The following is a 22,664-nucleotide window of genomic DNA, read 5'->3' on the forward strand; positions in this document are numbered from 1 at the left end:
TCCATCTGTGTCCTCAAAAAATCCTATCCCTGCTGACTGGGCATGCGCATTGTGTCTGCGCAGTGTGTCTGTGCATGCTCAGTCAATAATTAACGGGATAGGATTATTGGACTGCAGGAATTTAGGTTTGTAACTTTGTGGGGTAGCGTGCTGTTGTGTCTTGTACTTTGTTGGGCCGGGGATTCAGAGGAACGAGTGGGCTGCAAGAGGCATGGAAAAGAACGGGGACTGTTTGTGCATTGATTGTTTATAAGGATGTTGTCTCAGCAGTTCAGGACAGTATTTTTAACATTTTTCTGCAGGTAGGATTTTCTGATGGGTAGGAGAATACAGCAGCACATTTTGATGAAGGTAGGAATTTCTGACAGATACACGTTACACTTCCATCTCTGATACCGGCTACAGTAACAAAGGGAAATTGAAAACACTAAAACCCTTAAAGGGGCAAATTAATATCTAAGATCGGGTCAGACATAGTTCTCAAACTCACCCGCTTTTGGCGGGTATCACCTGCAAAAAGCATCCAGACACCCACCCACCCACCCGCCAGCTCATTTGTTTCACCGGCCTTGGAGCCACCGACTCTGGTGCATACCTCACACAGGCTCAGTCTTACTAATTGAGACAGTGGGTACAGAAGAAAGCCAAACGGAAAGTCTACCAAGTCAGCACTGATAAGCTTCAACTTTCTACGTTGTGTTTATTTAGCCTCATGTGACGCACTGTGTTGTTTTAGTTTATAAATATAATCTGAAATTAATTTGTAACAAAAACGTAATCGTCCTTACAATCAGCTGTCTCGCTTGCCAAGCCCCCTATACGCCCATTCACTTCAATCGGTTCTCATCTCACCCCAAAAAAAACTCGTGTGGTTTCACCCTCGTTGGTGTCAAAAAAAGGTTGAAAGCTATGTCTCAGAGCCAGGAAAACTAGGCACAATGACCAGCGCTGCTGATCCTATCTAGTCATTTTTTTCTGACTGCTCCAAACGGCGAATAGATGAAGACATTCTTCAATCCCCAAATAGCCCCTAGAGCCGACTCCCATCCTCCACATGGAGTTCCTCAGGAAAGCTGTCTGCTTCGCCGACGACGTTCTTGGAGAATAGGTGGTGCACGTGCGGCGCGCCTGCGCTCTGGAACCTCACCTGTGCCCTGCTACCAGTAAACGGACCGTACTTCATGACATGGCAGGAGAGTCTACGGGGGGACTAGACACGAGCGTTGGGAAGGTCCTTTTCTCGGATGGGAAGTAGACATACTAGAGACAGCACAGGGGGCCCGGAGTTGGGCAGTGCTAGAGCCGGGAGCTGGGAAGAGAATCACGGAGGAGAGCTCGGGGGAATGCTGGACCGTGAGCGCGAGGAAAGGAGTTGAGCGCGCGGCTTGCATCGGGCTTTCATGTGGACGGACTCAGGCAGGGCGGAGCAGCTACTAAGTGGAGAGAGTTGGGCTTGAGGAGGCTGAGAGGTCTCCTTAGGCGAGAGCAAGGGGAAAGTGTGTCCAGAAGAGGAGGTAAGGATGGGCAAGGGAGGTGGGAAGCCTGGAAAGAAAGGAGGGGTGGAGGAAAGGGAGAAGAGGGGAAAGATGTCTTCTGTGAGATCCTCATCTATGGAGGAGGGGAAAGGGGGAAATGGGGGACGGCTTCGCAGTAGGTCTCCTCAGAGGAATAATGAAGGAGGGTTGGTTCAGGACTTCTCAGGGTCGGAGTGTCAGGAAAAAAGTGATTTGGAGGAGCTGGGGACTTTGGGGAGTGGTGTGTTGGAGGCAGAAAAGATGCAACATGAAAGTGTGTGGAAGGTGGTATTGAAACCTGATAGTCGCGAAAAGACATTTTTGGGGGTGAGTCCATTGGAAATTGCTAGATGGATAGAGGCAGCTGTGGGGGATGTTACTCGGGTGCTAGTAGTGGCTGGAGGTCGGTTGCTAGTGGAGGGAACGAATGTTGATAGCAAAGCTAAGATTCTGGAAGTGCGTTGTTTGGGTAGACATGCGGTACATGCGATTGATCAAAGTGGTGTGTCGTGTAAGGGGGTGTTGTATGGAGTTCCGGTAACTGTAAGTATGTCTGAGATAGAAGATAAATTAGTGGATGTTGGGGTGGTGGAAGCATGGAGGTTGGGAAGGAGAGATGCACGTGGGGATGTAATATCTACAACAGTAGCAGTGAGATTTGCGCGGAAGGAGTGTCCGGAAGTGGTGGAGTTGGGTTATCAGAGGTTTCGTGTGAAAGCTTATGTAGCGATGCCAATAAGGTGTTATAAGTGTCAACAGTTTGGGCATATGGCGAGAGTATGCAGAAATGAAAGACATTGTGGGAGGTGTGGAAGAGATCATGACATTAAGGAATGCAAGGTGGAGACTCCGATGAAGTGTGTAAATTGTGGGGGAGGGCATTCTACTGCGTTTAGGGGGTGTGAGAGTCACAGGGTTGCGAGAGAGGTGGTGCAGGTAAGGGCGGCGGAAGGTTTGTCATATGCTGAGGCTGTAGCAAAGGTGAAACCGGCACGGGTAGTAAGCGAGGTGAGTGCGAAAGAGTTGGTAGCGGAAGAGGGTGTGGGAAGAAAGAAAGTGATGGGTGAGGTGAAAGGCAAAGAAATGGTGATTGTTTCAAAAACTGAGTTTATGTGTTTCATAGTGAGTGTGCTGGAGTTGGTTCAAAGGAATGCTTCTATTAGTGTGTCAGATCTTACGAAAGGAGTGATGGAAGCGGGGAGGAGGTATTTGAGTGTTGTGGATGTGGTGGAAGAGGATGTATTTAAAATGGTTGCTAAAATGCGGAAGCAGAGTGGGATCCCGGCATGAGGATTTTACAGTGGAACGCGAGAAGTTTGTTGAGAAATGGACAAGAGTTAAAAGCGGTGTTGTGCAGGGAATTGAATGTTGACGTGGTTTGTATTCAGGAGACATGGTTGAGGGGAGATCTGAGGTTTGTGATACCGGGTTTTGAATTGTTTCGTAAGGATAGGTTGGAAGGGAGAGGGGGGGGTGTGGCTCTTGCGGTTCGAAAGGGGTTGGTAGCAAGAGAGATTGTGGTGGATGGAGAAGTAGAAGTGATTGGGGCGGGGATACGGGTAGGAGGAGTGGAAATATTGGTGCTGAATTATTATAATCCGTGTGAGGTGGTGGAAGTGGGTGTGCTGTCTGGAGTGATAAGGGGACATGTGGGACCTTGTGTGTTGTGTGGTGATTTTAACAGTGCCAATACGTTGTGGGGTAGCGACCGGACAGATACAAATGGGGAAATGTTGGAGGACATGGCGGATGAATTGAGACTGGTTTTGCTGAATGATGGTTCAGGTACAAGGTTAGATGTGAGGACTGGGAAGCTGTCGTGCTTGGATTTGACCTGGGTGTCTGCTGCTATAGCGGGTGAATGTGATTGGGAGGTGCGTATGGAAGGGGACATGGGGAGTGATCATTCTGGTATATTGGTGACTGTAAGAGGAGAGGTAGGGATCAGGCCACGGATGACTGGGAAAAGGTTGAATTTTAAGAAGGCTGATTGGGAGATGTATAAAAGAGTGTGCCAGGAAGCGATTGTTTCTCGCGGTAGAGGTGAAGAGGTGGATGAGTGGAATGAATATTTGGTGCAGGGAATGAGAGCAGCATCTGAGGCAGCAGTTCCAGAGATTGAGAAGGGGAAGAGTGGGAAGATTGAGGTACCTTGGTGGACGGTTGAATGTTCGAGAGCTGTGGCGGAACGTAAGAAGGCTAGGGCCAGGGCGGTAAGGTCAGGAATGATAGCAGATTTGGTGGCATATAAAAAGGCTAAAGCTAAGGCGCAGAGAGTAATTCGGGAACGGAAACGTGGTTATTGGAGGGGTTATTGTGGGTCCTTGGGGAATGATTCCGGTGTGGGTGAGGTATGGAAACAGTTCAAGCGGATGTCTGGATTAACGAGATCACAGGGTGGAATGACAGTGTTGTTGAAAGGAGAAGAGGTGATTAATGAGGATGGGGAAAAGGCGAATTTGATGGGGGAGTATTTTGCGGAGGTACACAGTTCGGGGAATTTTCCAGAAGAGGTGAGGATACGGATGGGTATGGTAGAGGAGGAGATGCGAGAGGTGTTGGCAAATGTTGGGCCTTGGGAAGAGCAATATGAGGTCCTGTTTTCGATGTTGGAGTTGGATGATGCGATTCGGAAGGGAAAGTGGTCAAGTCCAGGGGTGGATGGTGTTATGTATGTATTTTTAGAGAAGTTGCCGGTAGAATGTAAGTTGGAGGTATTAGCTCTGATCAATGAGATTTGGAAGAGTGGTGTTTTGCCGAAGATATGGAAGAGAGCGATTGTGGTGGCGATTTTGAAGGGTGGAAAGGTTCCAACGGAGTGTAAGTCATATAGGCCGATTGCATTGACTGTTGTGATGTGTAAAGTTATGGAACGGATGGTGGTTGAGCGATTGGGGTTTTATTTGGAGTCGAATGGGTGTTTGAGTGATTTTCAGAGTGGGTTCAGGAAGAATCGGTCGGTGGCTGATCCATTAGTGAGATTAGTGACTGGGGTGGAAGAGGCAATATGTGATGGAGAGATGGTGGGAGCGTTCTTTTTGGATTTGGAGAAGGCTTATGATATGGTGTGGAAGAGTGGGTTGTTGGTAAGATTGTTGGAGGTAGGTGTGAAGGGGAGGATGTTTCGGTGGATAAAGGCATTTTTGGCGGATAGGACCTTTCAGGTGAGAGTGAGGGGGGTGCTGTCTGAAGTTTGGAAGATGGAAAATGGAACACCTCAGGGAAGTGTGATTAGTGCAATGCTGTTTAATGTAATGGTGGATGGACTAATTTGGGCTATGATGGGATTAGGGTGTCAGGTAGATTTCTTTGCGGATGATGGTGTGGTATGGGTAAGAGGGCGGAGTTTGTTGACGGTGCAGAATCGGTTGCAAGCTGTAATAGTACGCATGGAGGAGTGGTGTGGGAAATGGGTCTTCTCGGTGTCTGTGGAAAAAAGTGTGAGTATGGTGTTTTCGAGGAGAAGAGTGCAGCAGGAGTTGAACTTAGTTTTGAAAGGTGTGAGGGTGAAGAGTGTGAAGGAGTTTCGGTACTTGGGGGTGATTCTGGATAGAAAGTTGAATTGGAACATGCAAGTGAATGGAGTGATAGACAAGTGTAAACGCAGGTTGAATTTGTTGCGGGCGGTGACTGGGAAAGAATGGGGTGCGCAGCAGAAATGTTTACGAATGTTATATAAGGGATTGATTCTGAGTGTGCTAGATTACGGATGTCAGGTGGCAGTGGGTTTCACAAAGAGTCAGAAGTTGCGGTTGGATAGGATGCAGGCGAGAGCGTTGAGAGTGTGTTCGGGTGTGATGAGATCCTCTCCAATGAATGCGGTTCAGGTACTTGTGGGGGAGATGCCTTTGGAATTGAGAAGGGATGTGTTGAATATGAGGTGGTGGATGAAGTGTAGTGCGAAGAGTGTGGCTCATCCGGTACGTGAATGTTTGCGGTATAATTGGAGGTTTGACTATTATGGGGATCGGTGGAGGAAGAAAGGGGGCACTTTGGGGTTTCACATGTGGGAGAAGAGGGTGCAGTGGGGTGTAGGCGAGTTGATGGTTGTGACAGATATGGATCTAGTGAGGTGTCCGAAGTGGATGATGAGGTCTCCTAAGGTGTGCTTGAAGTTGACGAGTGTGGTGTCAAAGAAGCGGGGATTGCGGGGTGAGATCAAAGATTTGGGTCAGGCATATGTGGCAGAGAAAGAAGGGTGCAGGGTGTTCACGGATGGTTCAAAGGATCCGGTATCTGGAAGAGTGGGAATGGCGTATTATCTAGAAAGCACGGGGGAATATAAAGTGGGGCGTCTGACGGATGATGTGTCAATTTGTACGGCTGAGTTGATGGCGATAGCAATGGCGATTGAAAGGGTATGCGAGTTGAGGTTTGAGAAAGTAGTGGTATTTTTAGATTCATTGAGTGGGTTGCAGGCGATTGTGGCAGGGGATGGTGATAGGAAGGATGTGATTTTGGATATCAGGAGAAAGATTGATCGGTGTGTTCGTGGAGGGATGGATCTGGAGTTGGCGTGGGTCCCCAGTCATAGCGGCATTCTGGGAAATGAGTTAGTGGATCTGGCGGCGGGTGAGGGTATGAGAAGGGAAGCGGTTGATGTAAGATTACCTTTGAGTGTGGATGAGACGAAGGCAGTGATGGTGAGGCGGGTCATGGATGAGTGGCAGGAGAGGTGGGTGAGTGGGGTGAAAGGTAGGTGGATGTTTGGTATTCGTGAGAAAGTGTCAGTAAAGGTGAATTCGGGAAGTCTAGAATGGAGGAGGGGGGAAGAGGTGATGCTGAATCGATTGAGAATAGGGCATGTGGGACTGAATGAATATCTGTTTAGAGTAGGGAAGCGAGAATCGAGGAATTGTGCGGTGTGTGGAGTGCCTGAGACTGTGGAACATTTTCTGTTTAGGTGTGAGAGACATGCTGTAGAGAGAGAATTGATGAGGGTTCGATTGACTGCGCAGGGTGTGGCTGAGTTGAGTGGGAAGGCTTTGTTGGGAGGTGATGGGGTGAGTGGCAGAAGGAGGAGTAGTGTGATGTTGGATTTTGTGAGGCAGACAGGGCGGTGGGAGGAATTGTGAGTTTTACGTGGGTTGAATGCTGAATGGTGGATAGGTGCACATCATCCAATTGGATGGGGAAGCGCCTGCGTGGGTCCGTCCACGCCTACTCTAATTTAAAGAAAGAAAGGACCGTACTTCAAGATCACGGTGAGCGTGGCGCAGTCCCACGACGAGAAGGGCACGTTGCGGCGCTGCTAAGTCCGTTTCTCGAAAGGGAACTAGGCGTTTAACTGTCATGTACGCTCTGGCAGGTTCGCGACGCCTCCCCTTTCGCATTCCCGTTGACAATCCTGTTCAGCGCAGCTTCGCTGCCAAGCCTGCGAATTCTGAGATAACCGCCCCCGGTCTTTTAGCGATCACGTGGCACTGTCTTCACAGGCACTCGGAAATGGACCACTCCAAGATGGCAGCCCTGGGTGCGCGCAGATCCCCCTGAGTTCGCTTGTTTGGCCGTTCTTTATGTTCACTCCGCCAGACACGCTGCTGCTTCCACAGTGCCGCTGGCCGGTGCATGGCCGCGGATGCCCCTCGCTGCACTGACAGCAGCAGTAGCACCATTGCCACCAAGACAGGAGCCATCATGCCGTGCCAGAACCAGCAGCCAGGGCCCGGAGTCGTGGAACCGGCCGCGCACAAGCAGCTCCGCTTTGCGGAGGCAGTGGAGAGCGACAGCCGCGCCGCCGGTGGCAGCAGCAGCAGCAGCAGCGAGTCCTCCCCTGACAGCAGCAACGGCAGCGAGGACCATGGCAGCAGTGCCGCCCAGCAAGAGCTGGAGGAGCAGCTCCTGGCACGGCAGATCGGACCCCAGCTCAAGGTGCTGCCCATCAACGACCAGATCCGGGAGCTGCAGACCATTATCCGGGACAAGTGAGTGTCAAGGGGGCAATCGGATACATCAGCATGGGGTAACCTGCGTGTGCTTCATCCGTGGAGTTACTCTACTGACGTCTTTTTGAGTGTTAACAATTCCCCTGTTATGGGTATGGCTGCCAGCATCTCAGTGGGTGTTCGAGGGCGCTGCTGTCACCCGTGTTTGAGGTGACCATCATCACCCAGGGGAGTCGGGCTACCGTAATTGAATATAGTAGTGTAGGATATTTTAATCTTTCCGTGTGGGTGACATTGTTAATCAGTAAGCCGCCTGCCTATTATCACAAAGGGGATCACAGTGAGAGGCACTTTTTTAAATTTATTTTGAATGTCTTTTACTTTTGCCGGACAATCAGCAATGGTGGGGCTGTAGCTGGTGGAGTTGCCCAGGCAAGGGCACGTGTGCCACGCCCACAGGGTTGCTTGCCCCAATGCTGGAGTTTTGACATCTCAGGGGCGCCATCCAGTCTGGAGCCAAGATAGAACTCCTGGGTTGACCGCCTGGAGATTTACTTCAGGGCCACCTTCCTCTATGCGACTGTTCCTGTGGTTCATCAGATCTATAAATCCTTGCAACCGGTCAGTGGGACATAGGCTGCCACTAAGGCTGTGCTAAGGGAACACTTTATGCCCCTTGTGAGCATGAGAGGTTTGTGCTAAATTATTATGTGTAATGCCAGCAGAAAGACGAGCCATTGGACACATTTCATGGCCGGCTTAGGCACCTCACTGCCACCTGTGCGTGGGAGAATGAGGAAGGTATGATCCAGAACCAATTGATCCAAGAGTGTACATCTGGGAAGTTGCACCGGCAGGTACCGAGGGAACCTGGATTGACACTAGCACACATTTTGTGAACTGGGTAGATCATATGAGGTGGTGGAGACACGTGCCTCCAAGACAAACGCTGCAATACACACCCTCAAAATGGATGAGGTGTGCGCAGTGGGGCACGGTCAAGGAGTGATGGGGGCCTGCAGAATCATGGCACCAATACGTGAGAGGGGAGCAAGAGCGCCAGCATCGTGCCTCCAGTGCGGGTGTGCTCTCCCTCATCCACCGGAATGCCTGCCGAAAGGGAAGGTATGTGGAAGGTGTGGCAGTTGGGACCGCTAAGCGGATGGGTCGCGCACCACTTCCGGTGGTCGTTCAGAGGTGCCCAGTCAGGGTTGGGTCCTTCAGACAACAGTGCCCTTGGAGTGTTACTCTCGCAGAACAAGAAGAGGAGGTGACAGAACTGGAGCTTGAAGAGGAGGAGGATGAGGAAAAACCTTTTCTTTATATCCAGTGTGTGTGCTAAAGGCGAAGACTATTAGACAACCAAAGTGTACAGCACAAGTTGTCGGCTCGGCGGTCCGTGTCTTGGTGGATATGGGTGTCTGTCAACGCCATGGCCAAAGCGCATTATGAGGCGTTGGATGACCTTCCAGTGCTGAAGCACCTGAGGGCTCGCATATTCACGTTCGGAGGGGACCAGCCCATTCCCCTGCTGGGGGTGTTCGTATCTCGAGTGGAGCACGGAACCAGAGCGATCAAAGCCAGGGTTTTCGTCCGACATTAGTGACAACACACTGAGTTGTGCTGCGGCTGAGGCACTGGGGATCGTGACATTTGCGTACAGTGTATATGTCACTCTAGCGGATACAGTCGCTAGGTCTCGGCTCATCCTACACAAGAAGTGTGAATTTCAAGGAGAAGTGTGAATTTCTCAAGACAAGCAACACATTTTTGGTTTTGTCTTCATTTAACTCGTTTAACTCTTTTGTCATTGATGGCAACATCATTAAAGTTGCAAAGGACATCAAAACCCTAGGCATTTACATCGACTCCACCCTTTCCTTCTCTAGGCAAACCAATGCAATATCGTCCTCGGCAGCTTACACATGCAAGCTTATCACAGCCTGCCGTCCCTTCCTATCCCCAGCCTACTGTCCTACATTAGCTAGAACCCTGGTCATGTCTAAAACTGACTATTGTAACGCCCTCTATCTCGGCACTAACTAAGGGAACCTCAACAAACTTCAGATTGTCCAGAACAATGCGATCAGAGCTGCTCTAAACATCCCCAGGAACTATCACATCTCCGACACTAGAAAAAGCCTCCGCTGGCTATCAGTCCCACAGCGGGTATTCCTAAAAACCCTTGCTCTTATGCACAAATGCATTGCGAACCAAGCACCTAGTTATCTAGCCAATAGATTCACTATCCATACTGCTAACAGACCACTCAGAAGTTCCCATTCCAACTGTCTATCCAAAACCCATTTCAACCTGTTTAGATCGGGGGGAACCAGCTTCCCTGTTATGGCAGCCAAACTTTGGAATTCAATACCGAACCCCCTCAGAGCTGAAACTTCCTTCCGTGCGTTCAAAAGACAAGCCAAAGCCTGGTTGTCTGCCCCAACCACCCTCTGATTTAGACGGACCACTCCACCCACTCGCTTAGACCTACCATCTTGGCCTGTTGCACACTTGTAAATTCTGACCTGTATTATTCCTAATTGTATATCTTTGTTTGTTTGACCTCCTTCTGTTTAATCTGCAAATCCCACGTGTACATTAACCATAATTACTTATTATGTATGCATATATTTCTGTAAATACTTCCATGTCAAGTAACTGTCTCTGATGACTATGTATGTATCTCAAATTATGCGCCCGGATGCCCTTGGGCCAGGTGCGCTTTATAAATAAATAAAATACAAATACAAATGATTGTTATATCAATAAGTGGGCTACTTCTAAGAGCTGTGAGAATTTTTAAAGACTAAGACTGCAGAAATGTCATGTTTGTAATTTTTAACGATGGAGTATCGAAAAAGTGAAGCTTTTTTTTTTTTTAAATGTTTATTTTAAACCAAGGCAGGACACTTTACAAATCACATTGCATAAAGATCTTACACCAAATTCTTTCTTTTTTGCTTGTCTTCTCCCCCCCTCTTCTACCCCTCCCTTTAGGAGCCCATCGCTCCCCCCTCGTCCCCGGACCCCATATTGCTGGCCATCTGTAGCCCCCATCCCTCAGGTGGGCCCTTGGTCTCTCAGAGTCCATCGCGCGCTGAGGGGTTTAAATGTTAAGGCAGGGAAACGTTAATCGTACTCCAGCACTGGGGCCCATAGGTTCTGGAAGCGATGCAGACACCCGCCCTTGCCGCGGTCACCTTATCCGCGATCAGGTTGTCCCAAAGTTTACCCCACCAATGGCCTATGCACGGGCCGTTCGGGGACTTCCAGAAGCGGGCTAGCACGGTTTTGCCCGCCAGGAGGCATTGCGTTACTAGTTTCGCTCTGTTTCCAGAGCTTGGCTAGACCCCTGGGGTCAGGGCCCCCAGTAGGACTGTCTCAGGCTCCAAGGGGAGAGAAGCCCCTGTGATGTGATTGATCGTTGCTAGGCACTGTTCCCAGAATCGCTGGATCTTGGGGCAAGCCCACCACATGTGAAAAAAGGAGCCCGGTTGGGAGCATTGCCTCCAGCAAGAAGGGTCCACCCGGGGGTTCATGTGATGTAATCCAAGGGGGGGGATAGTACCATCGAAGCAATAGCTTATATGCGCACTCTTTATTGGTCACGCAGGTGGATGAGGAGTGGGTGCGGGTCCAAATGTTTACCCAGGATTGGTTCTCGATCGGGTGACCCTGGTCTGCCTCCCATTGGGCCATGGCTTGTGTCCGAACGTTCAAGAAGTCGCTCAAGAAGCGTCTGTACAGGGATGAAATCCTACCCCGGAATGGCAGCTCCTTCAGCGTTAACTCCAGAGCGGTAAGAGGGCGGACCGCTACCCGGAGGGTCTGGGGGTGAGAGCACTAGTGACGGCGTTGGCAGTATGTAAATCTATCCCTTTCCTGGATTCGAAACATCGTCTTGCATTTTTCAAAGGTGCGTGGTACGTTCCCGGCATATAGTTGCTCCAGGGTCTCAAGGCCTCCATCGATCCAGTTCTGAAAGATCCGGGGGTTTGACCCCGGGGAGAAATTTTGGTTGTGGAAAATAGGGGAGAGAGGGCTTTGTCCTCTTGGGATGCCTTTTTGTTTCAGGGCCCAGTCCCATGAGATCAGCGTATGTTTGGTGGTTAGCAGAAGTGCCTTCCAGTGATCTCTCGGGGGGGGCCTGGATGTGTGGGAGGAATCGCAGGGGGAGCGGCAGTTGGGCTTGCTCTAGTTCTACCCATCTAGGGCGGTCTGAAAGGACTTGCCAAGCGTGGATGTCTGCTAGCTGTGCTGCCGCCCTATAAGCCTGAAGATCGGGGACCCCCAGCCTCAAACTCCCCATCAGGGTTTTGAGGGGCATCCTGGCTTTAATGCCTCTCCAGATGAACCTGAGCATTTTCCTTTGTAGGTCCTGGAGCGCCTGTCTTGGGATGGCCACCGCAAGGGCGGAGCAGGCATAGAGAAACTGCGGAAGCAGGTTCATTTTTGCGGCCGTGATCCGCCCCATTAAAGAGATTTCCTGGGTGGACCAGCGCCTCAGGTCTCCTTCCAACTCGCTGAATAATTTGGGGAAATTTGCCTGGTATGTGTCCTTTGAGTTCACTGGGATATGGACTCCCAAGTAGGGGATAGCTTGTTTCTCCCATCTGATCGGGCATAGCCTGGACAATGCCTCCAGTTCCTCCTGGCGAAGGCCCACTCCCAGGCCCACTGACTTAGAAAAGTTAACAGCAAAGCTGGTGACCTTTCCAAAGTTGGCTATTTCCACCAAGGCGTGTTTGCCTGAGGCGTTGGGATTTGAGAGAATCAGAAGCACGTTGTCGGCGTACAGTGCAATTTTATGTTGGGAGAGCCCTACCTGGGGTCCCTTAATAAACTCATTCCGTCTAACTCTTTGGGCAAACGGCTCCATCGTTGGTTCGAAGAGGAGAGGGAATAAAGGGCCTCCCTGTCTTGTCCCGCAAGACATGGGGATCGGGGATGACAGAAAGCCGTTGATTCTCCGGAGGGTTTTGGGGGATGCATAGTTGGCCATCACCATAGATTGGAAGGTTGGGCCAAAGCCAAAGGCACCCAGGGTGAGTTTCATGAATGTCCAGTCAACTCTATCGAAAGCTTTGGTGGCATCCAAGGCCATCATGCCATACCCTGGGCGGACTAGTGGGTGATGTCAACCAAGTTCAGGGTTCTTCTGATATTATCCCCGGCCGCTCTGTTCCGAATGAAGCCCGTTTGGTCGGGATGGATTAGGGTCGGAAGGATGTGCGAGAGCCGGTTGGCCAGGATCTTGAAATAGATGCTCGCATCTATGTTCAGCAAGGCAATTGGCCTATACGAGGCCGGATCCCTAGGGTCCTTCCCGGGCTTAGGGAGGAGGATAGTTGTGGACTCCTGCATCGATGGTGTCACTGACCCAGTTTCCTTGAATGAGTTAAAGAGTGTTACCATAGGGGGGATTAGCTGGGGTTTAAATATCTTGTAAAATCTTGATGTGAAGCAGTCTGCCCGGGGCCCGAATTTTTAAGGCTCTAATGGCTTCACCGACCTCCTCGTCCGTTATTGGGGCTTCAAGGATGTCCGTAGTTGCAGTAGGCAAGCGTGGGAGGGCTGCCCCTCGTAGGTATTCCTCCTGTTGGGACTGGTCCTGCGGGGGCGCCATCATTACTTGAGTTAGGTGGTCCACTGCCAACCGCTGTTTCTCTAGTTCGCCGTAGTGCGTCCGTCCCTGCAGGTCTCGGAGCCCCAAGATGGTATTGGCTCGTCTTGTTTTGGCTAATTTGGCTACTAGGAGCTTATTAGCTTTATTGCCCATGGCATAGTAAAATTGCCTCGTCTTGGCCAGCAACTGTGCCGTGTGGTCAGCGTAGTGGGCCTCCAAATTCTTTCTGGCTATACGGACGGCTCGTTGAGATTTGGGAGACCACCCCTTCTTTTTCTGGGCCGCCTCCTGCCGATTGCAGGTCTTTTTCGAGGGTTTGCCGGGTCAGTCGACGATGGTGGTGGAAAATGGTGGTGGAACCTTCAGGGCTTCCCTGATCACTGCTTTCATCGCATCCCAGTTATTTGCGAGGGAAGTGTCCGTAGCGGGGTTGTCCTTGAGGAAGTTTTTAATTGTGGATGCTATCCCATCCCTGGCCAGAATGTCGTTAAGGATGGGGTCGTAGAGTGACCATCTACGCGTGGGGTCGGACCTGGGGTCCTGGGTTCGAAGCTCCATGATTATCGGTGCGTGGTCTGACAGAATGATAGGGCTGATGGAGGTATCCTTGGCTACGGAGAGGGTTTGGGGTGAGCTCAGGAGGAGATCTATCCTCGAGAAAGTTCGGTGGACATGGGAGAAAAAGGAGAAGTCCCTCTCGGTGGGGTGAAGCACCCGCCATGCGTCCACCACATCCAGAGTTCTGAATAGGCGTAGGAGGCTGAGGGCTATGTCAAAATCGCCAAGGGCAGGAGGGTGAGATTTGTCTTTGGTGGGGTCCGGAACTCCGTTAAAGTCCCCCCCTCCCAGAATCGGCTGGCCTTCCGTGAAGCCCGAGCGGGCGGAGCCCAGGGCATCGTAGAAGCTTGCTTGTCCCGAAAAAAACCGGAGACAAAGGTGTATAGATTCCCCCAACAGGCGGCATTTTACTGCCATGAAGCGACCCTCTGGGCACGATATAGAGTCCAGGATCTGGGGGTTGAGGCCTTTCCTGAAGAGGATCGCCGTGCCCCCCCTTCTTGGATCCCCCGGAGGCGAGGAATTGCAGTGGGTATAGCCGTGATCGAAGACGCCCAAAGTCCGCTGGGAGGAGGTAAGTCTCTTGCAGCATTGCCACTCCGGCTTCCTCATTCTGTAGTTTTTGGAGGATCGATTTCTGCTTAGCGGGGGAGTTCAGCCCGTTGACATTTAGCGAGAGACATAGTAATGTCTGCGCTTCTTGGGTCGGGAACCCCGCTGTGTTGAGTTTTGGTGCGAGGGGGATTGGGGTAGGTCGTCAGGTGCCATCACTGGTGTTGGATAAGATTGAGATGTCCTGCTCTAAGGGTTTTAACTGGCGGGGTTAGGTCGACATTGTGAGTGCGGCCTTCCCAACGGGGCCAGTTGAAACATTAGAGTGACTTAGATTTCCAAGGACATGAAGGTGGAACGAACCTTGGAATGGGCATGAGCCACGAGTGAAGCCCGCCGGATCATGCTGTGGCAACCTTCGGCTGCTTCGGAACGGGTGAGTAGATGTGTAGGGTACCAAGGCTCCTAACTTGATCATGTGGCATTGATTCCCGTTATCTGCCTGTGTGCCTTTCACCTCCTCTTGTTGTTCCGGGAGGTTCTTGACCATGCGGACCGCTTGGGCTGCGGGGCGGGGGAGGGCTCCTGGTTATCTATCGCCTCCGAGGATTATGGGGCGGCCCCCCTGGGGGAGGAGGGGTTCATGATTTTGTCGGCGTCTTCTAGATGGGCAATTCTCCGCAGAGTGCCATTGAATGAGAATTGCAGGGCTGTTGGGAAGAGCCACCTGTATCGGACCTGGCATTCTTGAAGGAAAAGGGTTAGGGGTCGAAGAGCTTTCCTCTTTTGAAGGGTTAGGAGTGAGCGATCTTGGTAGATCTGGAGGCGGGAGCCCAAGAAGGTGAGCTCGTCCTTTGAGCGGCTGATGGCGGATATTGCCTCTTTAGTAGAGTAGAAGCGGACCCTGGTGATGACATCTGGTGGAGGGTCTGATTCCACGGTCCACCCCACGGCGAGGGCGCAGCCTGTGGGTGCGGTCCAGCAATAGTAGGTGCTTGTCCAGGTCCGGTAGGAGGGCTTGGAAGAAATCCCCAACGTATTCCGCCAGTTGCTTGTCCGAGATCGAGGAGGGAACGCCTCGGATTCTGAGGTTATTGCGGCGGGCCCTGTTCTCCAAGTCCTCCTGTTTGAACTCCAAGATTTCACACCTATCCTGAAGGGCTCTAACTGATTGTTGGATTTCGCCCAGCGTCGTTGTGTGGTCCTCGACCTTTCCCAGTCTCTGCTCCACCTCAGCGACTATGTTAGTTTGTTCCAGGTTGGTGGATGGCTCTGTCATGCAGGCTCTAAATTCGGCTTTAATGTCTGCCATAAATGCTAGTAGGTCGCCCCTGGTAGCTGGGGGATCGCCCTCCTTTTGTTCGTCTTGCGGGGCGGGTCTGGCGGTATCGGGCTTCCTCCCCTTGTCTGAGGCCGTCAGCATGGTGGCAATGTCTGCATTTTTGGTGACTTTCGCTTGTTTGGACATAGTGCCAGAAGTGGGGTGGAAGTTGGGTTAAGCGGCAAGGTTATGTTCTGACTTACGTTCAGCTTTGATCAGCCTTATGTCTTGTCTTGAGGGTGCCGTCCCAAGTCGGGGAGCACTGGGTCTGGAGTCCGCCCACCAGGGTCGCACAGGAGGCAGCCAGAAGAGTTGAGGGGAGAGAGAGATGGGCCGGGGCGCCCCAGGAAGAGGAGAGTCAGGAGGTGAGTGGTTCCTCAGGGGCCCACCACGGAGCCCACTCTGCCCGGGATCCTGACTGCAAGCTTCAAGGAGGGTCCGGGGCCATCCCCCAGTGGGCCCGAATATGTCCCGGGTCAGGCGGCAGTGGGCTCCCACTGGGGCGGGAGGGGAAGTCCGATAGGATGAGGTTGGCTCCGGCTGGAGACCCTCTGGTTCGATTTGGTGCTGGCGCGGGGCCCCTCAGTCTGCTGGGAGAACCCGCACCCGGGCCGCCCCACAACGAGGAGGCACCCGGTGGGAGGATGATGCAGGGGTCCCGCATTGTCGGAGGCGCAGGCCCCCGGGCGGGTCCCAGCGTGGTACAACGCAGTCGAGGGAAGATCGCAGGAGGAGGAGCCCGGAAAGACGCGTCCGCCACCCCGCGGTGTGGTCCCAGGTGAGATGTGCCGCGGCCCCAACCTTCAGCGCGATCTCCCGGAATGGGCGTTCCCCACGGCAACGGGGATCACGACACGGACAGTCCTCTGCTTCTGCGACAGGGGGGAAGAGCGGGCTCCGCACCGGCGCAAAGGGCGGGCGTCTCTCCTTCTGCGCTGGAAGGCGTTGTGGGACCCCAGGTCGGGCGCCTCAATGCTGGATGGGAGGGTGGGGGGGGCCCTCATGTACAAGGCCACCCCCGAAGGTCTCAACGCCGTCTGCGGGCCGAGGGCGCCTGCCATCTTGGAATTACAGAGTCTCGCGCCGCGAGGAGGCGGCGGTCCAGCTGGGGCCCCGGAGAGCGTTATGCTCCGACTTTTGGCGGTTTACTGCTCCATATGATCTGCCGGCCACAGGTGTTACTGGGGCCTTGGTAAGATCTCGGGAAGCCTCATTATTATGGCTAGCACGGCGGGCTTCACATGGGAGGCTTCATCGGAGCAGCCACATCGATGGCGCTCCAAGCCGAGCCCCCTTGTTAAGCTATTGTTAATCATTGTGCAATTATTTTCCATTTTCTTGTTTTTATTGTATAATGTATGTGTTGACTTGAAGATTTTATGTTGAATAAAAGTTTGACTGACTAATCCTGGAATAACCAGTAAGAAAAAGAACAATGGGAAGAGGGGAGTAATGGGCTAGAACTTGAGCCATTAGCAATGCAATCAAACAAACTTGCACAAACTCTGTAACTCATAGCAGGCGTGTCTCGCCTTGAGATATGTAGGACAAGCATCCAGAGTTTTCTCGGCAGCAGCAGTTCTCCTCATCTGTTGGCATTTGCGTGCACCGATTGCAGGTGCACTAGGTGGAAACGCCGTCCATGAGATTAGGCTCAGGCTCTTGATCTGTTGAATCGTCTTCCCAACTGTCGGCCGAAGCGCCATCGTTTCCGCATCTTTCTCTTTCGAGTAATTCCACCTCAGAGTACTCCGGCTCGTACTGGTAGGCCTGTATTGTTGCCATTTTGGGGGAAACGAAAATAATTTATAATAATGGTACTGGTATCTGTTTGCACGGCTACAAGCAACGAAGGTAGCCGACCACAGCACAGAGACGAGGCGCAGATTACTCAACGAAAGACCGTGAGAGGAATGGAAAAGAAAATTCGATGCCTGTTGTGTAGCGGTCTGTTTATACTTGAGGAAAGAGGCGTCCTGCCGTTTCCATGGCATCATGCCATTAGCTGAAGCGCGGAGAACGTTGATGCAAGATGTGCTTTGGCGTTGTGAAATGGGCGGTACGCGTCTAGTGATGTCAGGCTCGGGGGCGGGGGATATGATTTAGTGCCGTCAGGGCAGTCCTGCTTGGGCGATGCGGCAACTGATAAGAATATCACGAAATGGCCGCTCTCTGCTGCCTGATTTCGCATGTGTACAAAAGTGAAAAACTACGGTAAGGTGCATAGGAAATATTTGTACGATCGATCAACATATGCTTAAAAACACATGCCCGAACCCACGGGACAATAATGTTTCTGAGCGCACTATTCCTTTAACATGTAGTCTTTGCTTTCTTGAGACGGTTATGACTGCTCTGGAAACCTTGTGCCCCAGATTGTTTCATAGTTGTAGGAATTGAGATGGCATAGGGCCCATCCTGACCACCTAAAAAGGCTGTTCATCAAGGGGGAACTTAAACAATGCAGCATAACCATAGGCTTCCATACAAAGTTATACTGTCTTTTTGTGGTTTTGGATTTATGACAGTCATTGCCTACTTACCTATTCCTTCCATCTTCAATCCCCTGACCCCTACCTCCTTTTCCTGTATCTCTCCATTCGTCACTCTACATCCCCCCCTTACTCTTTTTCTTCTCACCACTTATATTCTTGTTCTACCTCTTGTCTCTATTTTCTCTCACCTATTCTGAATCTCCTGTGGCTGCCGCTTTCATTCTCCATCTTGTGCCGTCTCACCTTGCCTTTTGCAATCTCCCTGGCCTCTCCCGTTCACTCCCTCTTCTATCCTTGCCTCCAATACACTGTTTCCCTTTGGTCTTTCCCTCTTGTTTTGACTCTCCTCTCTAATCCTTAGATTCATGCCACCCTTCTGCTATTTTAGCCTCATCCCTTTCTCATCTTTCCCTTACCTGTCTCTTCTAGCCACTCCTATACATCTGTCTTTTTAATGACCTACTCGCACTCTAGTTCTGCTTCTCAATCCTCCATCTTTGTCATCACCTTCAAACAGTATTTGTTTCTCCTCTCTTGTGTGGAGACATTCTTGCTATGCTCCAGTTCTGTCTTTGTCTCGCCCTCAGTCTCATTTACAAATGACTCTTCTTTTCTTTCAACGCTCTTCCACCGAGTCTTTTCCCATTTTCACTCCAATCCTCTGTCATTCTGCTCTTGCCCCTCCCAGAAGTGTGCTGACTGCACCAGTGAATGAAATAAACAAAGCTGGGAAGTTGCTTCCCGGCAGTGTTTATGTTCTCTGAAAGTGCCGCTCTAACGCCTGAAGCCCCATTCACTTATGAGCACTTATGCTGCGATTGTTGCACACCACCAGGGGGGTGTGCCCCACATTTTGAAGATCATTGCTCTAGAGGATTGCGGCAGAGCTGTGTGCTGTTTAATGTAAATATAGCTGATCTCAGCAGCTACCTCAGTAAGATTAAAGCTGCCCCCATTGTTTGGAGAGACTATCTGGCACATGCAGATGACTTGCTCATCCTGGATCAAGGCCCTATTGGCCTTCAACACAGTCTGAATGCACTGGATTGTTATGTGAAGCAGAACAACCCGGAAATAAATAGTGAGAAATCCAAGGTCACAGTATTCTCTACAAGAAAAAGGAAATTGGCTTTCATTTGGAGATGGGCGGGGAAGGAATTGGAGATCGTAGAGCAGTTCACTTACCTTACTTAACAACTGGGCTATAGTGCACAAAGGATTAAAGCCATGTGCATTACTTGTATTTCCAGCTGAAATAAATAACCAGCAATATGGTCGTTAAACCTTACTTCAGATTTTCACTAGATTATAAATCTAAGGTTATGCCCTGCCTACTTTATGAATCCGAGATTATACTCGTCAATGAAAAACTTTGGTTGAGGTTGGAGGGCCACATTCGAGAGTTATTTGTGTAATAATGTAACTTCAGGGGTCTTCTTGGGCTTCTTACATATACTTTATTACATAGTTACATTAAGCTACATATAAGGATAACCACCGGGTCCCATCGCCCAGGCTTAACTCACCTCGGTAGAACACTCATACAGCATTCACACATCAACATTCCACATGACATCACAGGGTCTCTCATTCACCAGCAAACACTTCACAACACATCTCCTTCCTTTCCAATGACACACAACCACACGACATTCACCAACAAGCACTTCACAACAATTTGTCTACCGAATTGTGTCCCTGCTGCCAAGTTGAGGTATGAGCTGGGACTCATTATCCTTATTTAGCCGAATGAAAAGGAAGCGATTATACAGAAATTCTTCGCTTCTCCAGGGAAATGTCTTTTTCAAGATCTAAACATTCTCTGTTTGGGATAATCGTGTGCTATATCGAACCTTTTGGATAAAAGATTGTGAAAAGCTCTTCTTTGACATTAATAAGTGCAGTGAAACTTTGTTGGCAAACCCAACATTGGTGAGGAAGGTGGATAGGTGTGCTACCAGTCTCACTAAGCAGTGACACTCTTTAACTATCTGACTCTCTGAAAAGAGAAGGCCTATGATGAGGTTCCTATCCATTTGCGAATGTTTGTGTGTACAGAAGAGGAATCTTTTTTTAAGACTTTGTTTAAATCTTCTGCCAACACTGGAGGTACTGGGAGCAGGATTGAAGATTCCTAGGAGAGGGCCCATCTGTCGTTTTTGTCTATCTCCTGAGGCTGTAGATACTCTTAAACATTTTATTACTGAATGTTCAGTGCACCGAGAGGAGAATGAGGCATTTTGGAGTTCATGTAGTGGGCTTAAATCTGACCATTATTGTTTTGTATACATATTGAGGGTAGGCATGTATCCCTAATTTTGGCAGTTTTTAGAAACCTAAATGAAATGTATCCATCAAATGATTTGAATAGGATAGTTTGTTTTTTCTACTTAGTTTGGTCCTCATTTTAAGATCTTCTGTGCGATGAAATGCATGCATTTTCTTTTTTTAATTTGATTTTATTTCACATTTGTTTTAAATCGTACTTGTATAAAAGATGTTTGTGTAAGGTTTGTTATAAACTAGAATCACAATTTAAAAGAAAAAGAAAGGGGGCATCAAAAAGACAAATGGAATGCACTGGCTGTACGTGTAATCTGAGATTTCTGTGCAGGCGGTCGTCCCTCAGAAAAAGAGCAAGGGTCATGAGAAAAAGCCATAAGGGCATCATGTACAGGAGTGAAGTAAAGGATATTGTTGGATAGGTGCTGCAGGGACAAAAGGCTAAAAGAAAGAGTAATCAAAGTCTCCTTCCGCTTGTTCCTAGTCCTCTTTATCCTCCTTCTCCTCTGTTTCCTTTTCATCCTCTTTCTCATTGAAAGGGCATCCTGAACTTTAAAGGGAAATGCCTGGCCAGAGTAGAGGTGGAAAAAGTCTTGCTACAAGTCTCAGAATCAATGTGGTTTGTTGATGGTCACTGCCTGGCACATAACTTGAACACAGAGATAAGGTTTTCTGAAAATTGTCTGCCTGCTTGTTTTGGATATCAGGAAGAAGATCGTAAAAGAATGGAAAGACCTTCAATACAACACAATACTGATGTTTCCGTCAAAGCTGTACCTCCAGAAATGGGATGAGGAAGTAGAGATGTATTCCAACCTGTCCGGCCTGTTGGGGATATTGTCCATGGTACGACGTCCTTTTGTCGCAGGATTTTATTCAAAGGATTTTTTTGTGCGCATTTTTTTTTTCCAACAACCCATTGAATTTTTTAGAAAATAAGGGGCAAGGGGGGGATCCCTCCCAAAAAGAATTTTTTAAAAAATGCAATGGTTTAAAAAATAAAAATAAAAAAAATCGTGGTATTGTCCATAGTGGCTGAGGAAGCGACAGTCTGTGATTCAGTGGCTAGAGAAATATATACGGCACTCAGAACTTGTGTTGTGGGTGCTGTTCATTCCATAAGAGCCAATACCTATAAAACCAATACCTATAGCTCCTATACAGCGAACAGTCTTGCATGGCTTCGGAAAACTCAGTCGACCCATAGAGGAACGACCAGTCTGTGTGCCTATTCTCAGGGCGATGAAGAAACAAGAAGAGATGCTGTCCTATCTTTCTCATATTGGGGTGAGGCAAGCAGCATTGCCAATGGGTGTGTCTAGCACATGAAGGAGACATGTTCATGTTTGTGATTGGCAGACCAACGTTTCCCAAATAGCAATTGCCCTCAAACTCCCAGTCAGGTGGAGCATGCTGGTCTCGGCCTTGTTCATTTTATTTTTCCCACATTGCTGTAGGAGTAGTTGGGACACTTTTTCACCATTCGCTTACCTGGTGCATCTGCCACACAGTGCACAACTTTCAACAAAGCAACATTGTTTCCTCCACAGAGAGCTTTTTCCGCCCATCTGAGTTACGGTGGGCCAGATTGACGGACAGCTGTCAGCAAAAAGACTCCCCAAATTCACCACTGCGGTCATCCTGAATGGAATATACCATTTTATGTAATTGTTTCCTCTGTCTCCTGGGGGGTGGGGTCATCTCCTCAGATAAACCCATTAACACATAAATGTGGTCGTGCCTGCTAGGGCACCCAGGGTGTTCACTGAAACAATGCCCCAAGTACCTCACCTCTTCCCACATGTACTGAATACTATATAGTAGTTTGTGAGCCAGGCAGGTCTTGGGCTAGGTGACTGGCTTGAGCGTGACTTGAGTTTTGAACCATCACCCCACCTGCTTACTCGGAGGAAATAAATATTTAAAAAAGATAAACTTGCGTGGACTGTGGCGTCTGTCAGGATAGATCTTAGACCCTGCCTCCTCCTGGGCCTTGCTAGTCTCCTGCAAATCCCTTTTATTGCATATGTCCCTTTGTTGGGATCAGCTTCTCCCAATGTTAAGCTCTTTAGTTAACACATCGGTGTGTGGACCAGTCTAACTGGATGGGCACATCAATACATTAAAAGCCCTCGTTCTCTGTCCCCACTCCCAAAACACACATTTTCAGTTCCCAAGCTATACCACCATCTGCTAGATTTTCATGGGTAAAATGATTGCACCCCCCCATCCACCGCTCCCTTCATTGTCTGCTGGTTTCATAAGCACTGTCGTCTCTAGATCTGATCTTACTACCCATGCTACTGTTTATTCCGTTTCTACCCTTTTCTTTTCTCCTGTCTAATCAATGTGTTTCTCTTCCTTTATATCAATACCCAGTGAGCTCCTTCTCTCCCAATGTTTATCTTTGGTGTTTGTTGTTGCTTT

General features: G+C 49.8%; 1 protein-coding gene across 2 annotated transcripts in view; it reads left to right on the forward strand.

Moving 5' to 3' along the window:
• Positions 1-6,936: 6,936 nt before the first annotated feature.
• The window catches only part of UPRT (uracil phosphoribosyltransferase homolog), a 183,882-nt gene continuing 168,154 nt past the window's right edge, over positions 6,937-22,664 (forward strand). Inside the window, exon 1 of one of the 2 annotated variants that reach the window (XM_069612581.1) lies at positions 6,937-7,438. In XM_069612581.1, coding sequence (XP_069468682.1) covers positions 7,083-7,438 — 356 coding nt within the window. In that variant the 5' untranslated portion in view covers positions 6,937-7,082. The remainder of the gene's footprint in view (positions 7,439-22,664) is intronic. The other variant, XR_011274137.1, reaches the window with a different exon arrangement.

This window comes from Ambystoma mexicanum, chromosome 5p (genome assembly GCF_040938575.1).
Source record: "Ambystoma mexicanum isolate Mex_15411 chromosome 5p, UKY_AmexF1_1, whole genome shotgun sequence".
Classification (NCBI taxonomy): domain Eukaryota; kingdom Metazoa; phylum Chordata; class Amphibia; order Caudata; family Ambystomatidae; genus Ambystoma; species Ambystoma mexicanum.